The 18,176-nt window shown below is 36.1% G+C and overlaps 1 protein-coding gene across 1 annotated transcript in view; it reads left to right on the top strand.

Annotated features, from left to right (window-relative positions):
* Positions 1-17,822, top strand: part of LOC142335002 (neuronal acetylcholine receptor subunit alpha-6-like) — a 45,426-nt gene extending 27,604 nt beyond the window's left edge. Inside the window, exon 4 of the mRNA XM_075383330.1 lies at positions 17,153-17,822. Within this exon, the coding sequence (XP_075239445.1) occupies positions 17,153-17,784 (632 nt within the window). The 3' untranslated portion in view covers positions 17,785-17,822. The remainder of the gene's footprint in view (positions 1-17,152) is intronic.
* The last annotated feature ends 354 nt before the right edge of the window (positions 17,823-18,176 follow it).

Below are 18,176 nucleotides of genomic sequence, written 5' to 3'. Positions count from 1 at the left end.
CCAGATCCAGATTTTAACAACGACCAGCGTAACGCTAAATGTATAAAGTACTTTGTAAGAGGATTAACGCCACCTGCACTCAAGCAAAAGGCACATCAGCGGTTAATAGAAAACCCAGCTACAACTTGGCAACAATTACAGGATCATGTAGCAACTAAAGACTTAAGTTTTTCTGTTAGCAGTGAATTCACTGGTACTGCCTCAAGTAGTATCGACAATAAAATAGAAATAGAAGGGTTAAAAAACCAACTCACAGAAATTGCAAATTTAATGAAAGATCATAAAATAAACGCCACATACAACAACGACAATCCCAGATTCAAACAAAACCAGACTAGATTCTGCAAGTTTTGCAAACGTTCAGGTCACACAATAGCTTTCTGCTTTAAGTACAAGGAATTTAAAAACGAAAACCGAAACCCACCTCAACAACGAGAAAAGTTCACAGATAATTATAAACGTAGTAGGAGCCATTCACCAGGTCAAAAAAAATACAAATCAAACAATTATGACAATCGGAATTCTAGGGACAGACAAAGAAATAGTTATAACCAAAATCAATCCAATTATCAAAACAAGTCTAGATCAGACTACCGACATCGGTCACCGTACCCATCAAACTCTTCAAACAATTACCGATCGTCTTCTTACGATAACCGATCACAGGAACGAGACAATAACCATCGAAACAACTCTTACAGAGATAACAGTAGGCAAAATAGTAGGGATAGACAAAGCAACGGTCCTCCAAGATCAGATAATCGATATCGTGATAGGAGTAGAGACCATGACCGGGATAGGACACCTACTAGACAAAACAATAATACTCATTCAAGAGATAACAGTGAAGGGTGAAGCCCTCGAGTTCACTTTACCAGTGAAACTTTCAGAGACTATTACAATAATGAGAATCATAACGACGAGTATTTAAACTAGACAGGTCTCCGTTCAAAAACACTACTGATAACAAAGCAAGTTACTCACATATCTATATGAATTTATACCAATCCGTCGGAGACAAAAATAAAAATAACGGCTTAGAAACACAGTTTTTATTGGACACAGGAGCATCAAGCTCTATAATTAATTACCACACTTATCTTGAACTATGTAAATTACAACACATTGAGATGAAAGCTTCAAAAAATCATACTTTAGCGGTTAATGGTGAGAAACTAAAACTTCTAGGTCAAATTACTTTCAAAACTTCTTTCGACATTGAAGGAAAGTATCAAGTGGAAGTTACCACATGGGTTTCAGCAAAAGATGGTTGCAAGCCGAATTTGTTGGGAATGGATTTCCTTGAATCTACAGTAAAATCTATTGACCTAACCGCTCCAAAAATTGATTTAAAAACTTACCCTGAAGTAGCCGTCACATTATCTAGATACCAAACGAAAAGCTATCCATACATTAGCTCTTACAAAATTGTAACTCTTGACCAGCATTTACCATTAGCACCAAAATCAACTCGAGTAATATCAATTAGACCTCCGAATGAATTCTTCAGAAAGGGAACCTCCTTCGTAATTGGAAGTGAACTGCAAGCTCAAGGAATTTATACTTACAACGTTCAGTGTTTTAGAAAAGAAAAGGAATTACCAATAATGCTAAACAATCCTCAAAACAACAAGGTTGTCATCCAAAAGGGTCCTATTGGGCACACTTTAGAAGACATTGAAATTAGACAAGACCCAGAATTTTCTGTAATTGACAACGTTGCATTCATAAACCACCTAATGAATAGTGACACTAATTGGGATCAAATATTCCATGTTAGTGAAAAACAAGGTCCAAAAATTTCAAAAATTTCTTTGCAGGCAAAACTCCTGAAAAACAAAAGAAAACAGAAAAGCGAAAAAGGCAACAAGATTTTACCAACAACTACGAATTAGAAACAGACTTTAGCGACGACCTCAAGGATCTTAAGCCACAATTAAAAACAACTGATGAGAACATCAGACGCGTTGAACTTCCCAAAGAAAAACTTAACAGATTTGACAAAACCGATCAAGCATTTCTCAAAAAATTTGATTTCAGTCAAGCTGATATCGATGACGAAAACTTAGACAATTTACTGAGGACTTTAACTAAAAATAAAGACGTTTACTCCCAACACAAATACGATGTTGGAAAGATAAAACAAAAGTTTCATGTTAAACTTTTACCTAATTCAACTTTGACAAAACAAAGACCATCCAAAGTACCATTACATTATCAGGAAAAACTAGAAAACCTTTTGGAACAACTGTGTAAAACAGGTATAATCCGGGAAATGGGTAATGATAAAGAAATGGGATCAGAATTTATTAATCCAATCATAATCCTACCCAAGGGGAACACAGTAAAACTGGTTATAGATGCCCGATATCTGAATTCAATAACAGACCTTAGTCGATATTCATGGCCACTCGAACCAATCGGAAGTCTATAAACTAGATTAAAAGGTAATTTCTTCACAACCAGTGATCTTTGTTCAGCCTATAACCAAGTCCCTCTAACTGAGGAAACCAAACAGCTGGTAAGTTTTGTAATTGGTCTAAAGCAATACACATTTGAACGCGGATTTTACGGCCTATGCGGTCTACCTAATTTCTTCAGTCGTATAATGACTATCCATTTTGCACCATTAATTAGAAAAAAACAAGCTATAACCTACATTGATGACACCATCATGCAAGCGCAAGATGAAACCGAAATGTTTGAAATAATTGACAAGAACCATTAACTTTTAAGGAAATCAAGATTGAAAGCTCAACCTGAAAAGACTAAATTTTTCCTTAGGAAAGCACAGTTCTTGGGACATGTATTAGGTAAAGATGGGATACAACCAGTCAAGAAGCGAGTAGCAGATTTAAAAGCACTTAAGTCGCCTGAAAAAAAACGTGATGTCATGAGAGCTCTAGGTTGCTTAGGATTCTACAGCATGTACATCAAAAATTTGCATGTTGACTGCAAACCATTTTATGACCTAACCCGCACAGAAACTAAATTTGTCTGGACAACAGAACTCGGAAAACTGTTTAACGACATTAAAAACAGGATTAGCGAAGATACTATCTTAGCAATACCTGATACTAAATACACTTTCCACGTGCATGTAGACGCTTCTTCTATAGGAGTAGGCTCAATTCTCGTTCAAGAATTTCCAGAAGGGAAAAAAATAGTGTCATTTAATTCTAGAATTTACACTAAAGAGGAACAAAAAATGAGTACCACAGAACTTTGCGGTGTAATATCGGCATTACAACCTTATGAGCATTACCTAATTGGTTCTCCCCATCCCGTATATATGTACACGGACCATAAGCCTTTAATGTATCTATGGGGTAGAAGAGGAAAACTCTCTCACAGGTTTTTTAGATACCAGTTAGTAATTTCTCAATTCCAGAACTTGAAAATTATTTGGACTGAAGGAAAAAACTTAGCTTTTCCCGACATCCTAAGTCGCAATGTAAAACTTAAAGATCTGGACAAGTATCAACTTAAACACAAAAAGATACCAAAAGACATTAGTTTTTACGACGAGCATGGTAACGAGGAAAAATACTTCATTTTGCGTGATAATGAAAAGGGACCAGCAGACGACTTTTTTCCAATCCTAAAACAAAGCATAACGGGTATCGACAAATTCAGTTTCAAAAATGACAAAATGGTAAAGCAAAAGTACGACAATAATCAAAACAGACTTTGCTAAATAAACAATATTTCGGAAGATTTCTGGTATGGTTCATCAATTAACCACTATTGGCGTCACCGCAAACATGAAATAACCCCTGTATCAGAACAGGAGGAAGACGAAACGTCTGATCATTATACAGAAATTGATTCCTATCCTGATGAAGGGATAACCGAACAAAATTTTGACCCAATTTCGGAATTTGAATTGTTCAATGAGAACCAGTCACCGGAATTAGATTTTGACAAACTCTACATTGATCAAACTAATACCACAGACTCGGAGTACAGATTCCCTCTAGAATACGATAAAGTTTTTCTCGTGAAAAATAGCACTTGTATATACAAAACCGAATTAGCAAAAAAATTTCCCGAAAATATAAAAAATACAAGATGCAAGAGAACTCATCGATAAATTGACAATCTTCTCTAAAGAATTTCATTTGAATACATCGGTAATTTGTCAAGAACAATTAAAAGACCCAGTGATACAACAAATTCGCCAATTAAGGACGAACAATAACAAAGATGAAAAGAAAATTGAATTCCGACAATCTAAAGCCATAATGTCATACATTAATAACTTTGAAAAACTGAGTTTTGTAGGCAACATCTTATGTATTCAACAACAAACAGACGAACCAGATATTGAATACTTAAAAATTTGTGTACCACTGTCATTGTTCTTTAAAGTTTTTCAGCTAGCTCATTGTGAACTGTCAGGTCATGTAGGTTTAGATAAAACACTTGCTAATGTAAAACGATTTTTTTATTGGCCCGGAATGTATAAATGGATTGAAAACCTAATTGCTGATTGCCTTGAATGCCAAAAAAATAAACAAAAACGGAGAGATATCCACGAAGCACCTCTCGAAAAGTGGACTGATACAGTCCCATTCCCCTTTCATACGGTCCATATTGATCACAAAGGACCTTTAAATCCTCCATCGAACGGTAAACACCATTGTTTAGTTATTGTCGATTCATTTTCGCGTTTCATTCAAGTATACCCTGTACGTTCCACAGACGCAGTAGACACCATAAAAGCTTTAGAAAAGTTCATATCGTCCTTTGGAATACCACAAAAACTTGTTTATGATAAGGGTTCGGCATTCATGAACCAAGATTTTGCGAGTTACAATCATGAAATAGGTATAACACCCGCACCTCGAACTGCTTATGCGCCTTGGACTAATGGTAAAGTCGAGATCCAAAACAAATATCTAGAAGCACATTTCCGAATTTTTCTAGAACAAGCTCGAGGTAAATGGGACGAACTGGCACCAAAATTTGCTTTTTCTCATAACACGGTTTCAAATGCTAGTTGTGGAATCTCACCCTATGAAATTGTGTTCGGAAAAAAACCACAGATACCTCTGTCACTTAAGTTAGGACTCCTACGAAATTCACAACTCACATGCTCTTCCGAGTTTTGCAAAGACCTGCCTCTTCACAGGCATACCTTGCAAACTTCAAAAAACACCGAAATTGACAAACTTCTAAAACCGGCTATTAACAATTCGTTGCTTATGCGAGAAAACCATTTCAAACAAATATACAATAACGCTTATAAAAAGAGCTTAGAAAACAATAACCGCGCACATAAACATAGAAACAAACACAAATTAGGCAAACCACTTGAGGTTGGACAAAAAGTTCTAATGGAAAACCATCAAAATGAGTTAGGAAAGTCAAAAAAACTACATGAACTAAGATCAGGACCTTATACTGTAGAAAAAAACTAACCAATGTTAACTATGAATTAACTTTATATAGCAACCCGGCCACCAGGAAGGTCGCCCATAGAAATCACCTAGTCGAGTACTACCCAGCTACTGAAACTATACCAGAGTTAACCCTAGAGTATGGTATAGATAAATATAATTGTGACACATTTTATAATAATCTAATGACAAGTCAGATGAATAAACTCAATAGTCCCTTGACTAAATTCTCCTTCCAATGCCCCACTAACACCGAATATTTCCCCGTGGATAATTTCATACGAAGAGACTCCCCTGTGCAGAACTTCGACCCTGACCGAACACCTACCAATTTCGATTCTGGATTCAACGAAGCAAGTTCAGGTGGTCGTGACAACCCACCTCCAGTCCAAACACACCTGCCTAGCGGTAGTCGAACAAGAAGTTCAACTCCTTGCCCACAGCACTATTCTAGAATACCTCTAGACCCTAATTTAAGTCCTCTCCGCCCTAATACATCGGAACAAGGACCTTCTAATTTACAAACTTTAGAAAGTAATAATAATAGGCGAACTTCTAGTCGCTCGGCCAAGCCGCCATCACGCTATCAGGCCGGATTTACTTAGGTAGCAATAAACCCAGTCAACATTCACTGGCAGTGCCTATTACTACAACTCATAGCCTTAATTCCCGACTTGAAGCGCTAAAAAAACAGGATGAAAAGATATCCTTGTTTTGAAAAACTCTATTTTTCTTATTTACTTATAAGTCTTTTCTACTTTTGTACTCTTTCTATAGTTATTAACGCTACTGAAGATATTAATGACGTATCTAACAAACTTAGGGTCATTCATTATGACTGTTCTAAAATGAAAGAAAATAAAATGTATGCTTTAACACAAGTTTCCCCTTGCAAAATAACCCGAAAACATTCAGATGGTTGATACACATGTAACACTTTATCAACGGTTTATCGGACCTTTGTTAAAGCTCTTATGTGCAAAGTCACTGCAATGCTCATTCGTTATGATTGTTGTATGTTTTCCCATTCATCAATTGTACACAACGCTCCAATAATAACATACGATATTATTGTTTCACCCGAACAATGCCTAAATGCTAATAAAACTGGAAAAATTACTGTTACCGAATTTGACGATGATGACATGGAAATTGACATAAAACATGGAATAATAACTGTCTCCTATAAAAACCAGGGAGTTGATCTTGAAGGTGAATCATCAACATCTTGTGATAATCGTGGTCAAATTAAACATTTCTCTTTTGAAACCCTGATGCAAGAAACTGTACTCGATATTGATCTTAATGACAGAACTGTCTATAACAGTCAAGGACTAAAACTTCCTTGTGCCCTCTCAGAAGGAGGTTGTCATTCGACATCACTCGACCCCTTTGCATACAATTGGGAGGCACCGGAAAATTGTATAGTTACTAAAAGATTTTCACAAAACGCAAAAATGCTAAAACATGAAAACGAACTTGGTAACGTACAGTATTTCATAGTGAGTGATGAAAAATCGGAGACGCCCTATGAAAGACCAGGAACGTATTCTCCTGCTGAAATGGACATAAAAATTAGAGTAATTGACGAAAAAGAAAAGGTGTGTGGAAAACCAGAATTTATTTACAGAACAAATTTAGATTCCTTATATGTTTCTTATAAAGGCGGATTTAATATGAAGACTGGCAAACCTTATAAAACAAAAACTCAACAGTTTTTTCATAAACTTCGTGTTGAACCTGACAATAGCCTAAGTGTAAATGGGTTTAATAGGAAGCCTTCAGATGAACAGATCCGAACATCCGACAATGGTTTTGTTGCATGGGAACACTTAGACAAAGACAAGTTAGACTGTGATCTTAACCTTGCGGTAAAAATGGATTTTGTCATATATCATAATTACATGCAAATAAAACAAGCATGGAAAGGTTTGGTCATAGAACAATGCGAACTTGACCGAACTCAAAAACAAATGATACTAATGCAGGCTATCCAAAACAATCTTTTAGCTGGATATATGTTAACCGGCAACCGCTTGATGTTCTTAGAGACAGATGGTAGCATAGGTTGGCTGTACCACAGTCCAAAACGAAACTCACCACTTCAGGTTCTTGAACAGTGTTATGATAGGATTCCTATTCATTATGATGGTAGGACAATGTTCGTCGACCCAATTACTCGACAAACCTACCCTTTCGCAAATGAAGTAGATTGTGTTGGAGGCTACAAAAATGCCTACCAATTAGATATTGATAATGAAAATTCATGGTACCATTTGATGCCAGCACCTGTTCCTTTATAACCGCCAAAAATATTCTCTTCAAGAGTTATTAGTTCTATTCCAAAAATTTACCGGTTACGAATCGCAACGTGCCGGAATTTACACACCAAATCAACTTAAATCGTTTTGGGACAATATCTTGATTTCGGAAGCTTCAAAATCTGTTTTGACAAAAATTTCATGAGAAGTTCTAGAAGGAAGAAGCATAGACTATTCTCAAAAAGATATCTATGCGTCGGCAATGGGAATTAACAGACAAATTTATCTAGATTCTCTTCTTTCACCTACATTTTTTACAGAGCAGTTCAGAGGCGCTTTTGGAATCATCACTTTTTATCTGGAAAAAATTGGAATTTATTTTGCTTGTTTCTTGTGCATAAAATTCTTAACTGATGTAATCGTAACAATCATAAGAGCGTTCGAAATCCACAAAATATCCAACAAAACAATGGGTTTTTGGAAAATTCTATTAGGAGCAACATATAATCTTTGTATCTTATCGTTCTTTACACCGGTATTCTCTAACGAAATCAGACCGTCGGCCCCACAGAACAACAATCATTTTTTACCGCTTAGTAATTATCAACCTTACAGCACAATAGAAAAAACTTACAAATGCGTTGAGGATCAACCAAGGGAAAATAAAATTGACGAGCATTGTCATACAGAAAATAATAAAGTTGAATACCCAAATCTGGCGTCACATCAACCACAACCACAAAATGATGCAACCATTCGAAGTGTGGTGGCACCTCCTTAAAGCTGTTAATAAAAAAATCATCTTTTTCATAAAAAAATAATTTGTCTCAAAAATAAAAAAAAATATTTGTATTAGACTCTATAAATCCAGGCTGCTAATTGATATCTTGTTTAGATACACCTCAAGGATGCTATATTATGCAACCCAAATTCATAAAACAGCCTAACGCTTTATTCATTCGATTTGGACAATACACCGGACAAATATTATTATCAAGTATTTCCGATTTAAAAACTACTGTAACTATTAGAGTTGCATCTTTCTACTTCAGTGACATTATAGACTTGGACGTACCGCATTCAAATTTTCAATACTTCTCATTGTTAAGAGCCCTGATCGATGACACAATTACTTTTGTAAACATTGGAGTCGAATACAAAATTGTTTCAAAGCGTCTGAAGAAAAATATTATTGGACTTTGACTTTTCCTGTAAGAGACATGTGTGGATTCCTTTCTTGCTTTTTATTCCTTATAATCCATTTTCAACTATGTAATCGCAACTATGTCTATCTAACTGTTGCCTGCACTCTTCCCCTACTCCGATTTTGCTTCAGTGAATCCGATTGATATATTATCTATAAATATCAATCGTTGTCAATAATCCTCTTTTCAGAAATAATTGACACACCCTTTTTTATCCTTTTTTACATTTACATACTTTTATACATAGTTTTGAAATGAAGAACAATGAGTTAATTAACAACTAAAACGCTTCCATTAATGTACTTTTTGTTTCAAGATAGACTCGTTACAATTTATCAAATAAAGAAAACTTTTGAAGAAAATCACGGAGACATTTTCCCTCAAATCGTTATAAATTTTGAGTTTTGGGACACTTGGGAAAAGGATACTGTGATTTTAACCCCTCATTCGTTGTATTGGACTTATTTCGTGTATTTAGCACAATTCGACCCTAATAGTCTGCCAACTGAGCTAGATCAGCAACATGATTCATTTAACTAATAGAAACTTACAAATCAGAATCGGAAACCAAAATTTTGAGCTATTAGCCGTATACTATGTTTCCGCTATAAGTATAATGACTTTCGCAAAAAAACCCATGACAAATATTTTCAGACTTTTAACTATTTTCATTACTCATCCTCAGTTCGCCGAATTCACCATTTTTCTAGCATTCAAAGAGAACTCGGTGTTTCAAGTACAACATCCAATCTACATTGCTTAGGTATCATTCTAAACTATGATATTTGCAGTTAACAATAAATTTGTAGAGTTACAAAAAATTCAACGATCTTTTGATGCATTCCCAACTCCTGTACCTACTATGCTAGTAACGCTCAAAGAAATCCAAAGTGAAAAAATTTGTTTAATAAGTATTAATCCTCTCTCAGTTCATTGGAAATTCTTCCTCTTTATTCTAGAAAACCCAAACTGTGTACCTCACAATCTTTATTTTGAATTGCCGAAAAGTGATTCTTCTCAAAACGATTTCATTACTAAGGAATTGGAAACAATTAACAATTAAAAAACAGCAATGATATTCCCATACCAAAATTGCCTTATACAAATTCAATTTTTTGAAAAATCATTTGTGACAACAAAAAGTAACAGAGTTTTACCACAACTAATACTCCATTTCGAATATTTAAACACTTGGACTGATGGAACCATCATCTTAACACCATCTTCCCCCTATTGGACATTCTTCATAAATATTTCCCAAGCTTTAAATGGTTCCAAAATCCCTTTTAATTTAGATCTCCTATAATGGTGTTCCACTTTGGTGAGCGACTAGTCAAAGTAGAATCGCTCGAGAGATCATTCATTGAAACTCCCACTGCACAAATAAAGCCCCGTATAATCATACATTATAGTGACTACGAACGTGGATGTGAGGGTTCTACTCGAGTCACCATGGGAATGATGCACTGGGAATTCTTTCTCGCACTCATCGATATCGAAGAGCACTTCCCAGTCAACTTGGGCGCTCTTCAGTAAAATTTAAATGTAACTATCCCCAACGAACTTGAACACCATGGATTAGAACTCGTATACCCGGATCTTTCTGATTTGTCCTTATAATGGGAAACATTCTGGAAATATCGTCTCAGCATCCTCAAATTGATACAACCCCTAAAGTTGAATGCCCTGTTTGTTATCTCCCTTGCCGTCAATTCAAAAAATTGCACAAAAACCCAAATGGTCAGCCCCCCCATTTTGCTTGCATTCCTTGTAGAAATGAATTATTTAAATATTGGAACCAACCTAAATGCCCCATTTGCGTCACTCCCATTTATACAATCAGTCATTGCCATTATTTCCAGTGTGATTCTTGTCAAGAAGTCAAAAAGTTATCCACCTGCCACAGTCACTTCAGAGATTTTCACCCAAAACAATCAATTTGTTTGCAGTGTATGACCTTCACAACTACTAAATGCCCCTTATGCAAACAAACAATTGACCCAAACAACCCGTGGTAAAATCCTTAATTCAAAACTACCTTCACAAATTATCCAAAATGTTTATCCCCAGAGTACTTGATTTTTTATTAATGGCCCTCATGATTATTGCAGCAGCCTTCTCCTTCGTTTTAACCGTTTTCCTCGTTGTTGTAAGTATTCCTCTCAATTTTTTGATGTTAATAGTTATATTAGTAATAGACCAAACAAAAAAATCCCAAAATAATCAACAACCAAATCCTGCAACCATACCAGTCCCAAAATCCCCTCCAATAACAATCTTCCAAAAATGAATACAATTGACAAAGAAACCAATACTATTGAATCCAAACAGGTCTCATTAATTTGTTTATGCTGCAGACGCGAAACAATTGTTTTCAAGAAATTACACGAAAACCCCCTAACGAACTCCCCCACGTAATGTGTCTGCTCTGTTACCAATATGTTATAAAAGATATGGGCTATGATTTTTGTCCAAAATGCTCTAAATTTAATGTTATCTTTTCAATCTTTAACTGGTTTCAATGTGATATTTGCAAACAAACAAGATTTCAATACTCTATTGCAAAAACGTTTCAGCACAGTGATCATAAGCCCGTCAACTTTTGTAAATTTTGCGTAGAAGATTTTTAATTATGCCCCCATTGCGAAAGAACAATCACTTAGTCTCTATTGCGTCCAAGAACTTCCAAAATCTTAATTCCTTTTCTGCTTCTGTTTTTAATCCACTCGATATCCCTCATTCAATTCAGTTTTTACCAGGAGCAAGTCACCTCGTTCACCCTAGTCCTACACTACTCATTGAATTGACAAAATGCACGCCATAATATTGTTCATTCTTCTATTTGTTCTCTTATGCGCATTGGCAATATCCCTTTTTATTAATTACTACCTCCTTTCCGCAATTGGCCAAATTTTCTCCGGATACGGAAGATGACCAATCTAGACCTGTCCACAAAAATATTTATCCTAATCTTAATTACCTTGCTTGCTATATCGTTCCTCATTAATCTTATCCTACTCCAATTTCTCAAAGGTTTTCCTGTTTTTGTCTAAGAAAAATAAAAGAACAATCACTCAATGGGTCTCTCACAATCCCTGTTAGACGGTTTTCGTTGGCTCTATCCCCATAAGGACATTATTTGCCCAATATGTTCACGAAAAACCGTTGTTGTAGAGAAACTACACAAACAATTCCCCAAAGAAAATCCCCACTATGTATGTATTCCTTGCAGAAAGGCCCTTTTTAGATACCCCTTAAGATACCCAAATCCTAAATGTCCCATCTGTCTTCGACCTTGTCTTCCCGTCCTAATCACATCCTACTTCCGATGCAATTTATGCAGAAAAATGAAAACAGAATTAGGAGTAACAAAACACCCACATTTTTCCCAACATGAGGATCACCGATTCTGTCGAGTCTGTATAAATAAGCAGACAAAATGTCCCATTTGCAAAAATTTTTTAAACGACGTTGTTTAATAAACCGAAAACAACTCGATTCTAAAAAGTTTTTTTTCCTTTTAACTTTTTCTCGGGAAGGGGTTACCTCCGCTTTCTCCAGCCTGCCCCCCTGGCTTTTGAACCAAAATAATTCAGAATACGGTGGAACACTAACACGATAGCTGAAATTTTCAAAAAATGAACCGAATAATCTCTTTCTTTCAAGCTCAGCAAGGTTGTCTCACCAGCTGCACGGGTCGTTGCAGCCGTGTTAGTGTGACACACGCCCCAAGACTCACACCTCCGGGCAGCGGAGAAAGACGTACTTGTGCCAGGGCTGCCCGCCTGGCATAAGTATAAAAATTTTTTTAATTATTGACCCCCCTCCCTTTATTAAAGTCAACTTTGCATTTAGCAAAACAAAAACTTTTCTACCAAACTTTAATAACAAATGCACTTAGCATTATAATTTTTAAGTAAAGCAGTTAGCAACAAAACCTTACAAAAAAATTTTTACAATAGAATACTTTTTTATATTAGCAATACAATTGCAATCTTGAAAAGAAGCCATAATGTGTGATATTGATGACACAGGCTAACCAAAATCAAAATATTTTAGATCATTAACAGGAAAACGCTCACAATGACTGCCAGACCCACACTCGCAAGCTTAGTAATCCCCAGTCAACATTAACAAATGACAACACAACAAGAACAAACAAAAATCCATTCTTCTCAGCCTCCTATTTTCTCAAAGCCTCCATTTAGATCGCAGAACACACAACAAGTTACTGCAACCATTCCACCTCCATCAACTTCCAGTCAATATGATCCGCAAAACAATTGGATAGTCGACCGAAAGAGACCAGCACCAGGAAATCAACAAAGCAGTCACGCAGAGAAGATAAGAAAAGTGGCAAATATAGATGACCTCATTAGTGACAAAGAGCGAAAGGACATCCCCTATTGCTTGAAAATTCAGAAAATTAGGGAAAACGTTGTAAATCCCATGAACCCCAGATTTGTGACGAACTTGAAGTACACTTTTAAAATGCAAGCCAATAAGTTCAGAATCTCTGACAAAGTTAAGGTTCAGAACATTTCAACCGGCGAAGAATTTCTTGCGAAAACTGAAAACCTGCCTATTTTAAAAGAGTTCTCATTACCAGAAACAACAAACGTCTGGAGAATAAAAGACAGAGATACCCAAAAGTACACTTACCTCGCCAGAAACAATCAGCTGGACTCGTATGTCAACTTCCCCTATGCCCACTTAACTGCCTTCCCGACGCCTGCGGACGCCATCGAAGAAGTCACCCAAGCTTCACTAATTTCGGAGAATTCCAAGTTCCGACAGGAGTTATTTGTTAAAGAAACCGAATTGCAGGAGCTACAAATTAGATTTGAAAGATGACAAATGCAGAACAGTGAAAAGGAGAAAGTAACAAGCGATGACTATTGGCGGAGGCAGTACATCGTCTCCCAGCAAGTAAAAAAACGGAGGAAAGTAATGTTAAAGAAATTAACAAAGTTTATGCAAGAAAACATTTAGAAATCACTACAGCCAATCAGAATTTAGGAAAGGAGAACAAAAAACTGGTTGAAAAAGTGCAGCAACTCAACTCTGAATTGACAAAACTCAAGAAGAAGAACCGAAAACAAAAAAGGATAATCAAGGAACTATCAAATACAGAAAAGCATGAAGATGGAGATGAAGTAGTGGAAGTTGTTGATATCATGGACGACGGAAACAGTCCAGTACCAAGCCCAGTCATTTTGCCCCCAGAATTTTTTGAATAATACAGCACAACATTATCGCCCTTTGCGATTAATTTTATAGCATACCATTGTCGCCCTTTGCGATTAATTTCATAACTGTCTGAACTTGTAGTAACTCATTTATATGTCTCAAGCGACATAAAAATTATATACGATGCAATATATTTCTTTTTTTTAATCATTTTCTTTTCTATCTTAAAAATCGGGGTGAGCTGTAGTATTACGAGAGCCGTTACAAATGAACGGATAATAAATCGCGCATTAGAGCGAACGTATTTAGGCGCTAATTAACCATTCTTTCGCCGCGCGCTAAACAAACTAACGCTTGTTAAGACTACCAGTAGACAAGTATTTAAACAACTCAGTTCGACTAATTTAAATAAGACAACTTTAGGCCTGGATCTCCTCGCTTATATCCAGGATAGAAAATGTACGTTGTTGAACGTAGGCGGCCTGTAAAACCACAGTTTCTTTTGATTTAAATTACTTCTGCTTTTGACAGTTGCAATGCAGATCTTTCCCCCCAAGTTCAATAAAGATGAAGCAGATTGCTTCAGGGGAAAAGACAATAGAGTCTCATAAAAAGCCCCCAAGAAAACCATAATTGTTGCGGTTTTAGAAGAAGGGAAAAGCAGAAAACAGGCGCCTGCGTGATCAATAATTGATGCTCTCAGCTTTCAGAGTTTCAATAATTTCTCCGTGAGATAAAAAAAGAGTTAATTCTCTTGCCTTCTCGGCCAATAGGAAAATTAAGAAGCACCTCACTATGAACGTGAGTTTGTGATTCGCTCCCTATCGGCCCAAACGGAGCTGAGAGGAATTAATTGTTTCTCTCAGCGAAGTGGGACGGAATAAAATTAGAGAGACAGAAATCACTCCCAGAAGCAAGCAGCAGACAACTGCTTTCATTTTTCTCAAAATTTAACTTCACTTTAACAATAAAATAGTCGAACAAAATTGTTTAATAACTTAGACAAATAATTCCAGATTTAATTTTATAACTTTCTTTTTCGACAAATAACGTAACTGAAGAAACACTCAAGTGAACGATCGCCCAGCAGCTCGCCTCCATTTCACCACTACACAACTGGTAATTAGTAAGCTGTAATTTTATATTTACTCTTTTATAAATTAAATACTTTCAGCCCCCCAACTATTTTAAATTGAGACTTATAGCACAGACAGGTCTTAGGCATATATCTTTGCCTTCGATTTGTTATATCTTTTGTCAAATTTGACTGGCATACATAAAGAGATCCCGTATTGTGTGATCTGTAACAGCCCAGCCAAATTTGATACAAGCTGCATCAATTTGCAGGCAACTGAATATAGAGTAATGGGAATTAAGAAATAATAAAAACTGAACTGTTGGTGCAAAGGTTATTTCCCTTTCAAATAACTTAAACAAGCTTCCCTCGTTTTCAACCAAGTCCACAACAAATATAAACTAATTCGGGTTCAAAAAAACTGCACGATAATATTGGTCAAACAACAGAAACACTTAGCTTCCCAATTTAGGCAATTGCTGATTAATTTACACTACCAGGCTTGACGCTAAATATTTAGCGTCAAGTTATATTCGATTCAGATTATAAATCTTATTATTGAATCGATATAGTCGATTCAAATTATAAAGAATTATCATTCGAAGTACGGGCTGGTATTACTATTTATGATTCGAAACGTCAGGTTTATGACTTGAAAGACCGGGTCACAGTTGCGAAATACCAGATTTACTAATCGAAATACCGGGTCTATAACTTCTTCCTGGTCCGTGTATTTAACGAACTGGAATGACGCCCCCACACGACGTTTTGGCGAGTCATAATTCTACTACCTCGACCCGGGATGCCTTCTTTATAGAAGTTCAAGTTTTTCAGTGAAGTGTTGGTTAATTTAGTAAGTTGAAACCGAGCGTTGCCCATTTTTGAAACGAAAACGGTTTTTTCAACAAAAGTAAAATCTCCTATTGAAACATAAGATTTCGTGCTTGATCGAGTAATCGTTTTGTACTAAACTCGAATTAATTTTGCGGATGAAAGCAGGATTGGAGATAGTGCTCGGTTTCAAAGAAAACTCTGATCAGCCCAATTAGCTGAAATTCTGAAAGTGAGAGTGCCTAGTTATTAAAACACTCGCGTGCACCTTTTAAAATGTCTAAAGTTTTCTGTAGTGCCAGAAATTCATACTTAGCCAGAAATTGAGTTCCATTGACTTTCGTCATTTTAAAACGTGCGCGTTTCCTGTTTTAAGCACGGTCACGTGACCTCGCAGGAGTTAATTGGAAATTCTGACTTAATATCTCGAAAATTCTGACTTAATATCTCGACTTAATATCTCAAAAAGTTCTCAGTGATTTTCAGCAGAGTCACGTAAACATTACTTTCATGCCACTTAGAGAAAGAATGTACTACTGACTTCAAGTTTTGTCAATTTTAGAAATAAACGAATTTTTTGTCACTTAATTGAAATACTGTGAAGCAGGTTATGCTTTCCACCCAGATTGTGAATGTAGTTTTTGTAGGAGTTTCAACAAAATGTAATTGTAAACATACCGAATGGTGTCCGGTTTGGTAAAGAGTTTGAAAAAACAATCAGTTTCATCAAGAAGTTTTGTCTGTTCGTGTTCAGAGTTTAACTTATTTTGAACAGAAAACTTTGTATAATCTGCTAGAGTGGATCAGCGAAAATGACCGAAAGCAGGCAGCGCTTGCTTCATCCTAAATAACCTTCTGTTTAGTTAAAATAAGTTTGATTGGTCTTCTTAACAGGATCCCCTCACTGTTTATATCCTAGCTGAATTTCAGAAGACGAAACGTGCGATAGTTCGTGGACCTGTTCTATGGTTTTTAATTTTTCTGGATGTATAGTTTCTGTTGTATCTGATTTTTTTAATATTCAAATCCAAACGTAGATTTACATCGGCCTCTTCTGGTCAAATTTAACAATGGGTTTCTGATTTTTTTTAAAATTTGCCTGTTCATAAAATAAGAAATTAATAAACAATATTCCGCATCAATTTACTTAGTTTTCTTCTTTAACCGGTCTTTGGTTCTTTGATCTAGGAGCATCGTGCAGTGATTCTTTGACAGAAGTCACAACCAACGGACGATTCTCATTTGTAGTTCTGACCCTCGTGTACAGAAGACTTCCGAAATTCTACGTTCAGAATCTCATCTTACCAAACGCTTTTCTCCTTTCACTAAGTAGCCTCACCTTTTTCATCCCCGGAAACACTGGCGAAAAAATCGGCTTTGGGGTGACAGTAACCCTTGCGCTTTGTGTGAACTTGATGATAGTCGTGGATTTTGTTCCTGAAACGTCCCAGACTTTCCCTCTAATCTGCACGTACTACTTTCTGAGCATCGTTTTGTCCTGTTTTTCACTGTTGCTGGCAACGGTTTCGGTAAATTGGGAAACTAAGAAATGTGCTAACGAAGATTCGAACATCGCAACCTCAGAATTTCAATTAAATAACATTACGAATTTGCGGAATAACAGTGGAATTCCGCGACGGAACGAAGGACCAGGAATGGAAGTATGGCGCAAAATGAGGCAAATTGAAATAAATTTGAAAAATCTACAAGAATTGTTTGCAAAATTGTCGAAACAGAGTGTTGACAGAATACTTGGCCTCGTGTATCTCATCGGATCTGTCGTCTATTCTGTTTTGTTCATCGCATATATTCAGAGTTAAATTCTGTTCATCGCCAAACTGACCATTTCTACATAAATTGAGTTTGTTAAATGGAATGCAACTTTCACCCAGGTTGAGGTGAAAGATGGAAATCAGTATGTCCAGACCATCCCAGACGGTTGATGTAAAGACTTTTGTGCGTTTTTCGATGTTTCCGGACTGAAATTTTCAAAATTTTCAACCCATTAAAACATCAATTCGCTCGTGCGTTCATCTTCGGTCTGGATAAATTTGATTTGATTTTGCCATTGATCTCAACCTGGGTCCTTTCATTTGCTATGTTTAATTATTTGCTTAATAAAATCAACAAAACTGCTCCGTGTAATGTGATTTTTCAAATTTCCTCATAAATTGGTCTATTAAAAAGTCAGTAACATACTTATATCTTATGT

This window comes from Convolutriloba macropyga, chromosome 2 (genome assembly GCF_964194025.1).
Source record: "Convolutriloba macropyga chromosome 2, txConMacr16.3, whole genome shotgun sequence".
Classification (NCBI taxonomy): domain Eukaryota; kingdom Metazoa; phylum Xenacoelomorpha; order Acoela; family Convolutidae; genus Convolutriloba; species Convolutriloba macropyga.
This window is presented reverse-complemented; position numbering and strand designations above follow the sequence as displayed.